General features: G+C 44.1%; 2 protein-coding genes across 8 annotated transcripts in view; one reads left to right on the top strand and one right to left on the bottom strand.

Moving 5' to 3' along the window:
- The window catches only part of magi3b (membrane associated guanylate kinase, WW and PDZ domain containing 3b), a 193281-nt gene that overhangs the window by 128232 nt on the left and 47031 nt on the right, over positions 1 to 18018 (top strand). For 2 of the 3 annotated variants that reach the window (XM_034083232.1, XM_034083234.1), the window contains exon 3: positions 17220 to 17339. The exons of the other annotated variant lie outside the window; for it this stretch is intronic. In XM_034083232.1, coding sequence (XP_033939123.1) covers positions 17220 to 17339 — 120 coding nt within the window. The remainder of the gene's footprint in view (positions 1 to 17219; positions 17340 to 18018) is intronic. 3 annotated transcript variants of the gene reach the window in all.
- LOC117446806 (zinc finger protein 862-like) lies at positions 49 to 14723 on the bottom strand. 5 transcript variants are annotated; one of them, XM_071203192.1, is made up of 8 exons: positions 12257 to 14723; positions 11984 to 12101; positions 6441 to 6878; positions 5802 to 5902; positions 1637 to 1829; positions 1269 to 1376; positions 308 to 434; positions 49 to 225 (listed from the first exon to the last, which is right to left on the bottom strand). In XM_071203192.1, exons 1-3 carry the CDS (start codon positions 12279 to 12281, stop codon positions 6449 to 6451), a joined length of 573 nt encoding a protein of 190 aa, XP_071059293.1. In that variant the 5' UTR covers positions 12282 to 14723; the 3' UTR covers positions 49 to 225; positions 308 to 434; positions 1269 to 1376; positions 1637 to 1829; positions 5802 to 5902; positions 6441 to 6448. The 5 variants fall into 5 exon arrangements, 4 of the variants coding, with proteins under 4 accessions (XP_071059293.1, XP_071059292.1, XP_033939127.1 ...); XM_071203191.1 differs by lacking the exons at positions 5802 to 5902; positions 6441 to 6878 and having other exon boundaries at positions 51 to 225; positions 12250 to 14723; XR_011643231.1 differs by lacking the exons at positions 5802 to 5902; positions 6441 to 6878; positions 11984 to 12101; positions 12257 to 14723 and adding an exon at positions 2106 to 3814 and having other exon boundaries at positions 54 to 225.

Genomic DNA, 18018 nt, shown 5'->3' on the forward strand with positions numbered 1-18018 from the left:
AGAGCCTCAGTAGCAGCATCGGTCTCATTGTTTCCATCACCCATGTCTACAAAAGCAGACATTGACTGGTTATGTGGATTATATTGCACATGTTTTCTGATGGCCATGTCATCCAACATGAGTGAAACACATCCATATTTAGCCTGGTCGTCCTGGCATCTTCTCTCCAGCATATCCAGCATCATCTTGTTCAGGCCAGGCTTGCCATCCACCGAACACAGCCACCTGTACAAAAATTGAGAAGTAGCTATTTAACGTACTTGCAACCGTAATTTCCAAAAATGAAATTGAACAACATTAAGACTACCTTTTTGTTGTAGTCTCTCTGAGGTATTTGTATGCCTTTGGACCATGTAGATGGAGTGTGAGGGCACATTCTCTGTGGTCCTTGGAGTACTCATGGCCCTGCTTTGCCTTCAAGTCTATTTGAAGATCTGAAATTGTATGAGAAAAAATTAATAAGTCCCCTTCATATAATAACAAAGGAGTTTAATAAAGAGTGTAAGAGTAAGATGTACATGAATCTCAAAGTGCTACTTTCATCTTCCCTGAGTAGAAATCAAGCCTCTTTGAGTTCTTCATTAATGAGGTTCTTTTCCCTCAAATCCCCCAAAAGAGTCCTCACTGTGGTCTCTGCCCTCTTTTCTCTAGCCATGGCATTCTTCCTCTCTCGCTCGAGACTCTCCACTCTTGCTAAAGCTTCATTGAGTCTGGCCTTAAGAGCAGTAGGAGAAGCAGGCGAGACATAGCTATGATCCCAGTAGAAAGAGGGATGAACATGGTTTGAGTGATGTTTCACTTCACACACAACACTTTGACACAACTAGAGTATGGCCCACATTTTCTTATAGTCATCACCTGTCAAAGCCACTGCCAGCATCGTGTGTGTGTGTGTGTGTGTGTGTGTGTGTGTGTGTGTGTGTGTGTGTGTGTGTGTGTTGTGTGGTGTGTGTGTGTGTGTGTGTGTGTGTGTGTGTGTGTGTGTGTGTGTGTGTGTGTGGTGTGTGTGTGTGTGGTGTGTGTGTGTGTGGTGTGTGTGTGTGTGTGTGTGTGTGTGTGTGTGTGTGTGTGTGTGTGTGTGTGTGTGTGTGTGTGTGTGTGTGTGTGTGTGTGTGTGTGCCCAGGACTGCATGTTCAACATGTCTTCAATTGTGTGTGTATGTGTTTATTTGTGAGTGTGTTTAATATGAGTGGCAGCAAACAAGAGAGATGAGATTTGACTTTGTCTAGGACCATTATGATATGATGTTGAAAATAGAAATACTCACATCATTAGGATGAGGTTGTGAGTGTGAAGCTTCTGGGTCGTCCTGAGGGGCCACAGACAGGCTCTCTTCAGCTTTTCTGGAAGTAGACGTAGTCCTGCCCTTTTCTGGCTAAAATGAAAAAGCAGACGCACACACACACACACCACACACACACACACACACACACACACACACACACACACACACACCACACACACACACACACACACACACACACACACACACACACCACACACACACACACACACACACACACACACACACACACACACCACACACACCACACACACACACGTCACCCTGCCCTGTTATTGATTATAGAATATTTACATTTATGAATGCTAATAACCTTATGATGATACACCTACTCTTTGGAGGTGAACCGGGAAGCTGAAGATGGAGGGAATAACACCATCTCTGAGTCGGACAATCTGTCCTGTCCTGTCAAACTCGTCCTGCTTACAATGCTCACTGCAAATCACGGATGACTCGCTTGCAGTGAACCCTTCCCTCCTCAAAGCAACTTCCCACTTCTTTCTCATATCTTTGTCTTTGGGAAACCTTCAAAATAAAAACGGGAGATTTGAGAGTCAACACAAAAACATTTTAAGAAGGAGGTCAAGCTTATTTTCTTCCTTCTTCTTCCTAGATAGATTAGATTAGATTTTACTGTATTCATCCCACAACGGGGACATTCACTTGTTACAGCAGCGATTTATAAAGTCTCAGTTGGCCATGAACATAATGTTTGCTGGCTACGATTTCGCTGGCGGACATCAATACAGTACAATAATATTCTATTTACAAAATACAACCAATTATAATGTTGAATCTTACTTGTGAAAAGTAATCCCCCGACCCCTGTTCGCAATCGTCCGCCGATTTGCACAGCAATATGCTGCACAGTGCTCTGGCATCTTGAAACCTCTGCTGTCTATGGGTAGAATGTCTGTAGGATGACCGGTCCAAGATGGCGGCCGTATTTCTTGCGCCCCAGCAGCCAATGCGGCGTCTACTCTTTATATGTCTATGGGTGCAGTGACGTGTCCTAAAACCCGGAAGTAAGCTGCGCTCGGATTCCCTCGACAGAAAGCAGTGGGATTTCTCCATAGGATTTTGGAAAATAGCTCGAAATAAGGTCTGTGGAAAACGAACCTGTTATATAAATGCACGTTTTGTTCAGATGGATAATATCCACATGTCTACCCTACTTTTATTATTTTCGAATCATAAATCTAATCGATAGATTTATGATCGATAGATTTATGATTAGCATAAGTTCGTTCATGATGGCTCACTTCAGTGATAGTGATGACATCGTTGCGAAATTATTAACCGAGTCATTTTCAAGATTGAGTTCCAATGATAAACTGGAGTGGCAAAGGATCAGCTGCATGACCCGCAAGTGCTTCATCCAAAAGGACTGGAGGATGGACTTTGTGTTTCAGTGATTTATCATCAAAGGTAGGCCTTTTTTCAATGCGGGCCGCCGTGCCGACTTAATTCATTTGTAATTGTTACTTGGCTGTGGGTGCCCTGTCATGATAGGTATTTATATAAATTGTGTTGTTCTGTGTGGTAGAGGGTCGCTGTCATTGATGCGTTTTGCACCCCGGGCCGCTGTTTTGATATTCCGCTCAAGTATACGCTGTGACGTAATATCTCCCTATCCCTATTTTCGAGGGAAGGGGGGTCAGAGCCGGGCCTAGGTATAAAAGTCACGGCTCGCCACTGTTAGTGACAGTAGTCCATTAAAGCTAGCAGGTGACGCAGGTTTTATAGACACGCTCGACATTAAACTTGTAAACCATAAAATATGAAATATATATTATAAGCATTACTGCTAGTTTGTTACAGTTTCACACACACATACATTATTGTCAATACATTTATACAGCTCATCATAAGATTATTGCTAACATATAGATATTGCTTTTCAGCTCAAGGACCCCTGAGCTGCCATCTGTGCCTGCTTAAGCTTTACTCCTCGTAAATGTAACTTTAACTACTAAACATTACAGTTGGCATTGCACATGAACATATCAGAAAATGACAGTGTAATTTAAATACACACAAATGCAACAACTTATATCAAAAGTGCTTTTGTATATACTGTAACAGTTTCATGTCCATTACCAGGTCCAATATTACAAAGGGAAGATTCCTGTCAACATCCACATTATATCTCAGCTGTACGTACAAAGGACACGTTTGGTTCATACATAGGGTTATATGACTGTTTTCAACAAAGCACAAAGTTATTTGCTGGAGCCTTGTTGTCATTGTTTAATTGCCAGGCAACCAACGGAAACTCTAAATTGTCTTTTATAAACTTTATTTTTGGTTTTTGCACAGATTAAACAAAAAAGGTGTATAAGGTGTTCATTTGTTATCTCAAAGGTGCAGCTTTTCCTGTTTCCTGTGTTTATACTGAGCTAAGAACACCAGAAGCTAACTGTAGCTACATTTAAAATTCAGACGTGACAATGGTATCAATCCTCTGCTCTAACTCTCGGCAAGAAATAGATTAGGTGAGTTTCCCAAAATGTTTAATACTCCTAATTCTCTAAATGGCCTCCTCTCCCAGCACTGCACAACATATTCTGACAGAAAGTGTTAGTTTTCTCTGATAGAGCCTCTCTATTTATGCACCCTTCTCTTGTCGGGTTTAATTAACTGCAGCGTTTCAACTGCACCATTTCCAGTGTTCAACGAGCATTTTGTTTGAACGACTATGCAGCCTCCGACAGATAATTGAAGGCATATCCAAAGTGTCAACGCCTGCGTTGAGAAGGAAAAGTACGACAGGGAGTTACAAAGTTCTGCGAGAAAGACTTTGTCGGATGTAACCTCAAAGCTCTGGCAGCCCTCATTATATTGTCATCGACTGATCCCCGATAGGAGAAGTACGGTCTATATCGGTATGACATCCCGGGTGATGGCTCGGGAATCTGCTTGGCAGGTACATAACTGTGGCTCAAGTAATTGGGCTACAGGGGACCCTTTTGAGTGACCAAAGCCAGTGCGGGCTGGCAAATAAATTGATAATGAGAAGCAGCAGAGGCCGGCATTCTTACATGCGATGCAATGTCATCTGCCTTTGGTAACACAAAGGGTGGCATCAAGGTGCACTGTTGAAGGAAGCTTCTCTGATATTTTCTTTTCCAAGCTGTGCTTTTGCTCCTCTGCACGGTTTCAGAGAAGCTGTCAGTCCAATTAGCAAGAACACGCAAGAGCGGTAAAACAAAAGAGGGACGGCAGTATAAAGTTACACAATCTGGGGCTCCACTGTTAATTGCTGCAGACCCTATAAGTGTCAAGGAATCTACTTGGGAGATGCAACAACATGTTTCAATGAGATCCCATTATGGATGTAAAAGAATACGCCGTTTAAAGGTTCAATGTGGCACTGTCATAAATCACAGCGGCTGTTTGTTGCCGTGTTGTGATGAAGGTCACAATACATACTGTGAAAGAATGTTCGGTAATTAAACTACGATCCTGTAACATCTCCTTTCCCAGAAATATATTTCTAGCTTCAGTTGATAATCTTCTCTGGAGTCTGTATCTTCTCTCCTCGCTGCGCCGCTGCAGAGCTCCTCAGCCTGCTCTGATTTCCTCAGACAACGGAGTCAGGTTGATTTGAATTTTTAAATCGCCTGTTATTTCAAAATCAACTGGTGGCCCGCACGGCTGTTTCTCAGCTTTCCATACCCTCGCCCCATTGTCCTCTCCGTGACCCTGAAAAGGATTCACCAGGCCGAGGCAATGAACAAATCTGTTCCATGGGCAACAGTAAATATAGGGTGACAGAGATTGCCATGGAATGTAGCACTGATGATTGGTTCATGCTGAATGCTTTGTTCAGCCTCCCATGCAATAAATAACTGCTGTCCTACCTCCCGTTCAGCTGGGGCTTTTTCTATAGACTCTACAAGTTTGGTGACATGCCACCTAATTACCCTTGAGTCCAATAGTAACACAGTCCTGCTTATATATTCATGGAATATGACTTACGTAATCCACATGCTAATGCATTCATTTGGTGTCCATTTTTGCCTTGTGGCTATTTTTCCTGCAAGGAACAAAAACCTCCCATCACTATTGAAATAGACTGTAGCTTCTCCACAGGAGGAAAATCTCTACCTCAACAACTGCAGGAGGTTTAACACCACATATTGTTTCCATCATATTTCACATCCAATATTTACGTGGCTGCTTTCTTTATTGCAGCTGTAGCTGGTCCATACATCAAGAACCTCCTGTTACAACCTGCCTTAAGGCTGGAACAAATAGGGAGGCCACACAGAGTTAGTGTACGTAAGAATCAGACTGTCAGTAGTGTCAGCAGTGTGTGGGTGTGTGGAAGGGTGTTGGAGGGTGCATCAAACCTAACACAGGCTGTAGGCTGAGGTTGCTGCAGCATGCCAGGATCAGAATCAGAGACTGAACCTTGCAGCTGGGCAACCTTTATACCTTCTTGAGGCTCCGCCTCTAGATGGGCGGGCACAAACAGGACAACACTCCCAGTACCTGCCAGAGGACAGCAAGGCAGGGAGCACAGCCAGGCAGAAGGGGGGAGGGGTCTTCACACACCCTCCCTTAAAATGGAGGACCCACTAGGATCCTCCAACCTGAGGCACAAAAACACAGACACAAAACACAATAGACCAGTGTGAGAAAACGTTTTTAGAGAGTACTTGTCCATGGACAAGTGAATTTGGCAATTTACTTGTCCGAATACATTTTTCACTTGTCCATAGCTATACTTTGTGCATGCATTGCTGCACCTATTTTAAATATGATTACATATCAACATAAAGCACACAAGAATCTAGGTTACTGTAGGTAACATTTGATTGTTTATTTGTTCATATTGTTCACAGTGTCTGGTTTCTGAACTTCTACCATCAAGGCACATCAAATGAATGTCAGATATAAAATAATAAGATAAACAACTAAGTACTAATAATATAATGTGTTCTCCTCTGTGGGACTAGTAGACATGCTAGCAGAAATGTATGGCTTCAGGCTCAGGGTGGTTGTTCACTGCAGCTGTCTCCCGAGCTGTGGGGCAGCACTGCACTGGTTCTCCTCACACCGAGCTGTGGGGCAACAGGCACAGTTAAGTTGCTGTTCACTGCAGCAGGCTTTGGGGCAGCTTTGACATACCTCTTGGTCTAAGCAGATGTTTTCCATTTCTGGATGGCTGGCTCTGGGTCAAACTCTGGCACTGTGGTGGTGATGTGGCTGACCCTCATGAGTGACCCCAGAGTTTCATTGGTCATCTGGGATTTTCTGGATGTTTTTATGAGGTTCATGAGGGAAAATCCACACTCCATGGCAGCAGAGGAGGGAGAAAGGGTGACCATGATGTACACCAGAACCAGGACGTCCATCACATCTGGGTGGTTCTCAGTGAGAAGGTCACTTATGACCTCCTTGGGGGGCTGCCTCTGCCTGTACTTCAGTCTGGCCTTGAGAGCTGGCCACTGTCTAGGGATGTTGGTTACCTCCTCCTCACTGAGAACGGACTCGAAGTGGGTCACCATGTTCATAACCTGAACATCACCATATGTAGCTAGTTGTGCGTCTGATCTTGGGACGTTCCTGGGGTCAAGAACATAGAAATCACTGAAAGGGGTATCCTTCAGGAAGGAAAATCTCTTCTGTAGGAACTTCTCATAATTCTCCAAGAAGGAATTCTACACGTACCCGTACCGAAATTATTCTGTACGGGCCCTTCGGTTCGGTACACGTGTGTACCGAAGTGTACCGAACACATATAACGTTAAACGTAAAAAAAATGAGAACGTGAACAACTTCTTGGAAGCATTCTCAGGTGCTGCATCGCAGCATTCAGAGTAATTTGCTCCCATTGTGATCAACGCGTCATAGAGCGAGCAAGTCATTTCATTGGACGAGCTGGTCAGAGGGATGCGTTCAAATGTTGTCAGTAATTTGAGGAACTGGCGAAATGGCGAACGCAGATAAAGTTGAGCTCGAAAATCCTCCAGCATCATTGAAGTGTCCGGTTTGGGAACATTTTGGTTTCGCAGTTACGAACAAGGATGACGGACAAAGACAGGTGGACCGAACCAACGCTGTTTGTCGGCATTGTTCAACTAAAATTGGTTACGCGGCTGGCAATACATCAAACTTGCACACTCATTTGAAAAGGCATCACCCGAACGTGAATATCACCGGTACCAAAAGACTGAAGTGCAAACCCAACTCCCGCTAGCATTTAAGCCTCCACCACTCGCAAAAACTTCAGACCGAGCCAAAGCTATTACAAACGGCAAATATCCTTATGTTGCCATGTTAGCAAAGCGCTACCTGGCTGTATCTGCTACTACCTCTGTCCCTAGCGAGAGGGTGTTCTCCACAGCAGGAGACATTGCTAGTGCCAGCAGATCTGCCCTTTCGGCAAGCAATGTGGACAAGTTCATCTTTCTTTAAAAAAACATGAAAATACAATGACAAGCAAGTCATTATGTCTAACTGGCTGCTTAGGTGCTAGTACAGTACAGTTCAAATACAGATTATTTCAGTTAATCGAAAAGCTGCACCTTAATGTTTGTTATTATATTTTATATTTATTTGAGTGAATATTCATAGTTTAATAATAATTAAAAACCCAAAACTAATAGTTTATGTTTTGTGAGTACTAGTACAGTAAAGTTCAAATACAGATTATTTCAGTTCATCGAAATGCTGCACCTTAATGTTTATTTTATTATATTTTGTATTTATTTGAGTGAATACATTATTCACAGTTTAATAATAATTAAAAAAAAATATGTTATGTTTTGTGATAATTTTTTCTGCTGTACCGAAAACGTACCGAACCGAACCGTGACCTAAAAACCGAGGTACGTACCGAACCGAAATGTTTGTGAACCGTTACACCCCTATCGTCCACACATCTTACCCATGGAAACTGGGTTTTCCAAGTCTCAATAAATGTTCTTTTCCTCTTGGGTGTCAGGGCGATGTCACTCTTGGCCTTTTTAGATGGACCAGCCATTGGTGAGATAACGGAACATGGCCTTTGAGCAGAGGCTTTCTCGTGACTGGGGGGGTCATCGTTCTGCTCACACTGAGACTTTCTGAGGACTCGTTTCAGCATGTTCAGGCTGTTGTTCAGACTCCTGTTCTTGCAGACAAATTATAGATTTTTGTCAACATGAATTTTAGGTATTCGTAGACTCCCCACAAACCTTTCTGCATTTGTTGGGGTTTTTTTCTGAAATAATTTGATATGCCCCCCTTTCAAGCCCCTTGGTACATAAAGACCCCCTTTCAAGCAATTTTTTATTTTACATAGGTCTACCCCTTTTTTATTATTATTTTTTATTAATTTCTTATTTCATAGTTTTTTATTTGTATCTTCGATTTTATTTTTGATTTGATCAACCTGTGTGAATCTGTGCTGTCCTGTTTTTCACCCTTACCCTATTGCTGTTTGAACTAGGCCTACTGAATTTCCCCACAGGTATTAATAAAAGTCTCCTTTCAAGCCCTTAATCCACTATTTTCTGACATCATTTATTTCAATTATTTTCCTTGTTAACTTAACACACAATTTTACAACTGTGAGAATTATGTGTACAAACCTCCTTAGAAAAGAAATAAATCTTTTGTTGCCCTCTTGGGGCCACTAGAACCTTCTTCTTCGCCATCGTAATTTACATTTTCACACAGTTTTACGACACGACGTAAGTGAGTAAAAAGGAAACGTAAAGCGGTTGCAAACAACAACGGCGGACACGGACAATTTGCGAATGAGTTATGCCTCCATCGGACAAGTTAATTAAAAAAACAACTTGTCCGATGTTGTGAATAACACGTCCCGGACGGTGGGACGTGCACTTTTTCGCACACTGTAGACAAAACCAAGTTAACCTTGAAATGTGCAAGCACATCTGTAGCATCTAGCTCACCCCCTCAGCAACTTTGGTACCTAAGAAGCATTTTAAGAGAGGGAAAACAGAAAAAACAGACACCCCTGCAGGGAGAAAAACACTAGTTAACCTAGGAGGTTATAGCCCTGGACATGGCATCAGCCACTGTATTATCCACACCTTTGACATGCCTGATGTCCAGATGAAAAGGCTGAGGAAGAGACACCAACACATAAGGCGTTGATTGGGATTCTGGAGCGAGTGTAGAAAGGTTAGGGGATTATGATCTGTATAGACCACCAGGGGCTCAACTCCACTCCCAACATACACCTCAAAATGTTGTAACGAGTGCCAGAGCCTCCTTTTCAATGATCGAATAGTTTAATTGATGAGAGTTACATTTCTTAGAGAAGAAACTCACCGGGCCTTCGGAGCCCCTCTCATCAACCTGCGCGAGTACAGCCCCAGCTCCAACCTTACTAGCATCCACATGAAGAATGAAGGGCTGGTCCATCTGAGGAGCTGCTAGGACAGGAGCAGAGCACAACACAGTTTTCGCAGCCTCAAAAGCCTGTTGACACCGAGGAGACCATTAAAACTTGACCTTAGGGCTTAGAAGAGAGGTGAGGGGAGCAACCACCGTAGAGAAATTCTGACAGAACCCACGATAGTACCCCACCATGCCCAGGAAACGAGAGAGTTCTTTTCTGGTTGTTGGAACAGGGAACCGGTCAATTGCCAGCACCTTTGCCCTCACTGGCTTAACCTGTCCTTGGCCAACTACTTTACCCAGGTAGGTGACCGTTGCCTTAGCAAACTCACACTTTGCCAAGTTAACGGTCAGACAAGCCCAGGCAAGACGTTCAAACAGCGCATGAATGTGTTGGAGATGTTCCTCCCAAGTGTCACTGTATACAACAACATCATCCAGATACACAGCGCAGCCAGCAAGACCTGACACCACCTGGTTCATCAGGCGTTGAAACGTGGCATTTCGTAACCCAAATGGCATTACGGTGTATGAGTTAAACCCACTGGATGTGATAAATGAGGCGATCTCCCTAGCTCTTGCAGTTAACGGGACCTGCCAGTAACCCTTTAGCAGGTCAAATTTACTGACAAACTTAGCAGAACCGACCTGGTCCACACAGTCCTCCATGCGAGGGAGTGGAAAAGAGTCAGGTTTGGTCACTAAGTTCACCTTGCGGAGATCAGTACATGGTCTAAATGTACCATCTGGTTTCGTAACCAGAAAACAAGGAGAAGACCAACTAGAAGCACACGGCTCAGCGATGTTATTCTCAAGCATATACCTAACTTCTGCCTCTAAATGCTCTCGTTTGTCCGGAGACATGCGGTAAAAACGCTATCGTACCGGTTTAGCATTACCCACCTCAATATCGTGTTCTATAAGGTAGGTGCGAGAGGGAGTGTCTCCAAACAGGCAGGGATAATGTTTAACTAGATCGACCAACTCTGTGCGCCGCGGTTCGGTTAAATGACTCAGCATTCCACCGAGATTAGCCAGTGACTCCGAATTCTTAAGCCGTCCTCTCAACAGACCATCATCTGGGGAATACTCCTCTTCAACCTTAACCCCTGCCCCCACATCCAGAGATGGTGATGAGTGACCCACTGTCACCACTGCAGCATCTGAGGAAACGGAACAAACCACACCTGGCACAGGTTTACGGGCAAAATACGGATTTAGCAAGTTTATATGGCAAAACTGCACCGACTTCTTCCGGTCAGGGGTCGCTATCAAATAGTTGAGGTCTGACAACTTTTTGGACACTGTATAAGGGCCAGAAAACTTGGCCTGAAACGGGGAGCCAACTACAGGCAGCAGTGCTAAAACCTGATCCCCAGGACTCAACTCACAACGTTCTGCACGTCGACGCTTTTCATTTTAGTTTGAGCAGACTGTAGCTTTTCTCTTGCCATTTGATTAGCCCAATACAAGCGGTGTTTGAAACCATGGACATCGTCTATCAAACTTGACGAGGCCTCCTTGGCTTGCCGATCCTCATGTAGGGTGGCCAACGGGCCCCTTACATTGTGACCAAAGACCAGGTCATTAGGGCTAAAACCCAAACTCCCCTGCAAAACCTCCCTTGCCGCCAGCATCAACCAGGGTAACCCTTCTTCCCAGTCACGTTCCAACTCCGTACAATATGAACGGAGGAGAGACTTCAAGGATTGGTGGAACCTCTCAAGCGCTCCCTGGCTCTGAGGATGATAGGCACTTGACTGTGAATGTTAGATATTCAACTGCTGTAACACCTCGGCAAACAACTTTGAAGTTAAGTTAGTCCCCTGATCTGACTGGATGATCTTCGAGAGACCAAAAATAGTTATAAATTGTGTCAGCGCTTTTACAAATGACCTGGTGGTGATATTCCTAAGGGGATAGGCAGCAGGATAACGTGTAGCCTGACACATGACTGTAAGCTAAAAGTTGTTCCCTGCTTTGGAGCGTGGCAATGGTCCAACACAATCTACAATCAGATGCTCAAATGGATTACCAACAACTGGAATTGGATACAGAGGTGCAGGTTTAATGACCTGATTTGGTTTGCCAGTCAACTGACAAGTGTTGCGAGTTTTAATGAAAGCAGCAATGTCTTTCTTCAGAAGTGGCCAGTAAAAATAACGGCCAACCCGATCATATGTTTTCTTCACACCTAGATGACCTGCAATGCCATCATGAGCAGTCTGAAGAACAGTGAGTCTTAACTTACTGGGTAACACAACTTGCACAACTTCCTCACCCACAAAACAATCCCCCTGGGGAACCCACTTTCTCACCAACAAACCGTCCTGGAGAAAATAACCACGGGCTGCACTTCTGAACTCCTCATCCGGTAGAACTTGGCTGTACAGAGCCTGAAGGGTGGGATCGTTCTTTTGCTCATTCCCAAGGTCTCTACAAGACAAAGGCAAAGGAAAGGTAGGCACAGGAAATACAGATTCTTTTTTCTTATCTTTTGTAAGGTCACAAACATTACGGCTGGCAGCACGTGTTACTGCGCCGGTGGCAGGCATCACAGAAGGGGTTTTGGGGAACTTAGCACCTTCTACCTGGGAGATTGGAGACCCAGGCCATACTCGATCACCAGCCAGGTCATTTCCCAAGATGATCTGTATGCCCCCCATAGGCAGAGAAGGACGCACTCCCATGACCACATCCCCTTGCAGCAGACTGGAGACTAATGTCAGTTTATGCTGTGGAGCAGAGAAGACGGTTAATCCCATCCCCCGGACCTCAACACTGGAACCGGTGTCTGTCTTAGGAGAGAAAGGTAACACAGAACCAACAATAAACGAGTCCAACGCCCCTGAGTCCCTTAATATCTTTACCGGTACCTTCTCTTTACTCCCGACCAGTGAAACAAAACCATCAGACACAAAAGCTTTATAACCAGGGTCTCCTCAGGCTCACTGACAGGAGCCTGAATTACCGACTCAGATAAAGAGGACCGAGTGTGTTTCCGCACAGCCGCAATGACACTTTCCCTTTCCACTGCACGTAACGATGCCACAGCCCCAGACGCTTTTGCCGACACAGCCCCAGGCCTGGACTTTCTCTTCCACTCAGGACATTCATTTCTCCAGTGTCCTTTATTAAAACAGTAATTACAGATACGATTGGGGTCAAACTTACCCCGATTCCCACGGTCAATCCTAACTGGAAACTTATCTTTTCCTTCTGAAGTGAGCCCCCACACTACTCTCTTTGTATCCCGCATCTCCACGACCACGGCTGTCGCCAAAAAACACTTTATGGGTCAGAGTAAACTCATCTGCCAGCTTGGCTGCCTCTGAAACTCTGTTTACTTTCTGCTCATTAATGTAGGTAACAACACGGTCAGGCAAGGTACTTTTGAATTGCTCAAGCAAGATAAGCTCCTGCAGATCTTCCAGAGTGTTTACCTGTGAGGAAACACACCAACGGTTAAAACTAGTGGTTAAATCACGAGCAAACTCCATATGTGACTGCTTCTCTTTTCTGAGTAACCTAAAGCGCTGTCGATATGCTTCAGGTACTAACTCAAATGCCTGAAGTACACTAGCTTTCACCAACTGGTAATTGCTACTGTCTTCAGCCGTCAAGGCAGCGAAAGCCTCCTGGGCCTTTCCAGTGAAGACACACTGAAGCAGAAGGGTGCGCTCAACATCAGACCAGTCTCGTACCTCTGCTCGATGCTCAAATAAAACGAAGAAAATGTCTGGGTCCTTTTCGTTGAACCTCGGAACTATCCTCAAATTAACAGCAACATCAAATGCTTGATTTGCAGGAACCTGACCTACAGTCTCTGCAGCTCTCCTGGTCTCAGGTGGAAGCTTACCTTTACTCCAATCTATAGCGCTCCAAGTCTAGTTTTTGTCTAACCTGAACTTGAGCCATCTCCGCTTCCTGAAGACGGGCATTTTGTCTCAACTTTTCTACCTCCACATCACGTTCCAAGTGTAGCATTAGAAGCTCTTTCTGTTCTTTAAATGATAGTCCAACCCCAAGTCCAGACAGGACTGGAACCACACCTGAAACATTACCTGACTCAATTGAAGGTTGGGAGGTAGGCCCCAGAAAGACAGACAAAACACTTTTTTCCACTAACTGTGCCTTTATTTCTACCAACAACTCCTCTTTATTCAACTGTTTGGCAAGTTCAAGACCGTAATGGTCAGCCACTCTCAAAAGCTGATATTTTTTATAAGTACTCAACAAATCCTTATTTGGGGACTCAACAAAATATTCAATAGAAGCCATTTAACTGTTTACCGACCAAGACAAGGTTTTTCCAGCAGTAACTGATAGTGAAAGACAGCTTTACATATTGAAACCCCACTCCTCTGGCTAACTACCTTACCAAATGCTTACTGACTCACTCAACCCTAGTCTTCGTGTAGAATTGTGGGAGGATTTTAAGCACAAAAGCCCAGTTACCCGGTTAATTCTCAGCAATTGAAAATCACCTAGGCAGTCATGAAGTGCACCCAAGCAAATGCTCTAGCTACTTACTACACAAAAACAACAAACAAAAACTAAAAAAGTTTCAATGGAGACAACTTGTGTCTCTCATTGCTTATACCTAACAGGAATAAGGGTTCCAAACATTTGACAGCCTTTAACACAAAACAGCAATACCGGAAGACAAAGCTTGCCTTGGACATAAACACAACTGTGAGTAAGACCAACCTGACCTATTTTCCCCTACAAAACTCAGAGTCAACCAACAAGCTGTGTGAACACTCCCTGACTGAAATAGGTCACCATGTCCTTAATCCAGCACTGGAAATAATCCCGGACGAACCCCCACTTGTTACAACCTGCCTCAAGGCTGGAACAAATAGGGAGGCGACACAGAGTTAAATGCCAAATATCTGTTTATTTAACAAGTTAACGAAAAACACCTCTGATGAATAGTGTACGTAAGAATCAGACTGTCAGTAGTGTCAGCAGTGTGTGGGTGTGTGGAAGGGTGTTGTAGCATGTTGTAGGGTGCATCAAACCTAACACAGGCTGTAGGCTGAGGTTGCTGCAGCATGCCAGGATCAGAATCAGAGACTGAACCTTGCAGCTGGGCAACATTTATACCTTCTTGAGGCTCCGCCTCTAGATGAGCGGGCACAAACAGGACAACACTCCCAGTACCTGCCAGAGGACAGCAAGGCAGGGAGCAAAGCCAGGCAGAAGGGGGGAGGGGTCGTCACACTCCTAATAATAACTTCTCTACTACTCATAGAAGATTAAAGGGGCCCTATTATGTAAATTATCAGGTTCATATTTGTATTTTGTGCCTGATCTTTGACATGTGTACACTTTAATGTTCAAAAAGCTCTTTATTTTTCTCATACTGCCTGTGCTGCAGCACCTCTTTTCACCCTCTGTCTGAAACCAGAGCCCAGTCTGCTCTGATTGTTTAGAGATGTCCCGCCCCTTATCCTATTACGTACAATGTGTGTTGGAGTTCAAAAGAAGCATGAGTGTTACATAGTGATGTCACTATGTTAAGGAAGTAAACAAAGGAGTTGCCGGTAGGGGGGGGAGTGTGTTGGAGAAACTCCCTCTCGAGATAAACTTTGGGATTTTAGCCAGACATGCACCAAAACCTATACAACACACTACAGGAAATGGAAAACCCCCAAAATAATAATAATAGGGCCCCTTTAAATGGAAACCCACGGCCCTCATCAATTATCTATATTTCACAAGATGGCACCGAGGTCTTCTTGTGTTTTTTGCTAAAAAAAATACAAATGTGCTTCAGCCTTGTACATATATGGGTACCTAAACAACTACTAAAGTTGACATCCTCTGTACCTCATGAGTCGGGAAATGCTGTCAGTTGAAGCTTGAAGCAGATTTGTGTTGAATAAATAAAAACCTTTTCTGCTAAAGTTGAAGCCAAACATAATGGATATACATCCTTCTTCATTTCTGCTGTAGCTAATGCCCATCAGTAACCTCCTAATGATAACTTCTCTACTACTCATAGAGGATTAAGTGAATACCACAGGCCCTCATCAATTATCCATCTTTCACAGGAAGACCCCAAGGTATTTTCGGGTTTTTCTTTTTTTAAATGTGCTGCAGCCTTGTACAAATCACACAAGGAAATGCTAAAGTCTGTATCCTTTGTATCTCATGAATCGTGAGATGCTGTCAGTGGAAGATTTTCTGTGTAGTAAGTAAAACTTTTTATGTTAGAGTTTAACCAACACTTGAGCAATAGCATACCGTTGGAAAAAAATTAGGGGAAGCCAATAATACCTCCTTTCTTTTGGGTCGGGGGTGTGGTGGTCAATGTAATAACGTAACCAGATGAGTTACCCGGTATCATTTGTATCATACAGATGCAGGACTTACACACACCTGTTATCTAACCGACAGTTCCGCACGCAATCTCCAGCCGAAAGTCTAATAAGCATTCATTCACAAACTAAATCAGGAGACCTTTAACGTTTTACGTCCGACTCGCTCATTTTTTCCTCGCTGTACACAGCTCCAGTTTGGGCATTGGCCTGTCATCAGATTGTATTTTAGTTGCTGCTGTAGCGGAAGTTTAGTACAATTATTTTTGATTAAACACTCCAAATCTCCACCCTCCATAATTGCACTTGCTTCAGTTGCTTGCTACTTTCTAACGGCGGTGAGAGTGGTGCAGTGACGCTATATATCTTCTATCGATTAGATTTATGATTAGAAAATTATAAAAGTAGGGTAGACATGTGGATATTATCCGGCTGAACAAAACGTGCATTTATCTAACAGGTTCGTTTTCCACTGACCTTATTTCGAGCTATTTTCCAAAATCCTATGGAGAAATCCCATTGCTTTTTTGTCGAGGGAAACCGAGCGCAGCTTACTTCCGGGTTTTAGGACGCGTCACTGCAACACTAAGTTGATGCGATTTGATTGGATTGTGAGGCAAGGGAAGCCAGCCGCCTCTGGCTTCCCTTGGCATGGCCCTGACCAATCACAGGTTGGCAGGGGCATGACGTGATGTCATGTCTGATTGGTCAATCTCTCCATTTTTTTTCATCAAGGGAAGCCAATTTCGGCTGGCCTCCTCTCGCAATAGAGAGTGCAATCTACTGTTTCACCATAACATCTAGAGGGGCGCTGTTTCACTCTTTGTAAAATATTGAATGAGAATGGGGGAGAGACGGGCCAGCAACAACACACAACAAAGAATTTCAGAAACTAAACAAAGTGTTTTTATTTATTTATTAAAATTATAACTACAATCCGAAAAAACAGGGGAAGCCTGGCTTCCCTTGGCCTCCAGGAGAAAACGCCACTGCACTTGAGACACATACACATCTTGTTGCTATGATGGAAGACAGGAATAATTTGTTTCAAAAGACTTGGAGCTGGATGACATTTTTCTCAGCTCACTTTCAAGGGTGTTGCACAACAAAAGCAAAAATACAAAACCATTGTCCTTTCAGGTTATTGCATGAGGTGACGTCATCAGCTCGAAGCACTTGGGTCTATTACCTAAAACACGTTAGTTTGATGTATTTCTCTTTTTTCCAGGCACCACGCGGCTTCCTCGAGATGGAGAGGTGCCAGGAGTGGACTACAACTTTATCAGCTGCGGAGACTTCAGGATCCTGGAGGAAAGTGGACTTCTACTGGAGAGTGGGACCTATGATGGTAGGTATCGCCACAGTGTCATGAGAATATGAGAAACCTGCAGGTGTTACCGAACAAGATGTGGGCCGAACAACTGGTGATATTCTATAACTATAGGTTACTTACGTAACCCCAGTACTCAGAGTAACATGAAGTGAGATGTCTCACTATGCGATGCGCCTCATCGCGGAGCAAACCGAAGCATCAATCTCATTACGCCAATCCTGATTGGCTGGTGATCTTGACGTCAACGTCAGGGGAAATCACCCCCTATAAGTAGCCTGCGCCACGACGCATGCGTCATTCAAAATAAGCACCTCTTCTCGCTTTACCATAGCAAGGAGGGCTGTCTGGTGAGACATCTCACTTCATGTTATTCTGAGGGCTGGGGTTACGTAAGTAACCTATAGTTCTCATTCATAACACTCCGTTCGATGTCTCACTATGGGATATTGTAGCTCCCGTATTGCCAGACGAGCTTATCTCGAAGATCACCGATCAACCAGAATTTAACAGGTGGAGTCCCGACTCAACAAGGTGCCCAGCACTGCTCGGGCCACGCTTGGAGCGGAGACGTCTAGCCTGTAAAAGCGGACAAAAGTGAGCCAGGCCCCAAGTCGAGTGAGCCCGCAGACCCGAAGGTGCTTGCAGATTCTGACTCGTATAGGCCAAAGCAATCGCCTCCACAATCCAGTGGGAG

The sequence above is a fragment of the Pseudochaenichthys georgianus genome, chromosome 5 (assembly GCF_902827115.2).
Source record: "Pseudochaenichthys georgianus chromosome 5, fPseGeo1.2, whole genome shotgun sequence".
NCBI classification, from domain to species: domain Eukaryota; kingdom Metazoa; phylum Chordata; class Actinopteri; order Perciformes; family Channichthyidae; genus Pseudochaenichthys; species Pseudochaenichthys georgianus.

What these genes read in the sequence shown, in the direction of transcription:
- LOC117446806 (XM_034083236.2), bottom strand. Translation starts at nt 12,430, where the DNA reads ATGGGATTAACCGTCTTCTCTGCTCCACAGCATAAACTGACATTAGTC. An exon ending in TCCAATCTCCCAGGTAGAAG is followed by an intron (nt 12,102 to 12,249) that starts GTGCTAAGTTCC and finishes TTTGTCTTGTAG; the next exon opens with AGACCTTGGGAATGAGCAAA. An exon ending in TTCTCCAGGACGGTTTGTTG is followed by an intron (nt 6,879 to 11,983) that starts GTGAGAAAGTGG and finishes TCTTGACCCCAG; the next exon opens with GAACGTCCCAAGATCAGACG.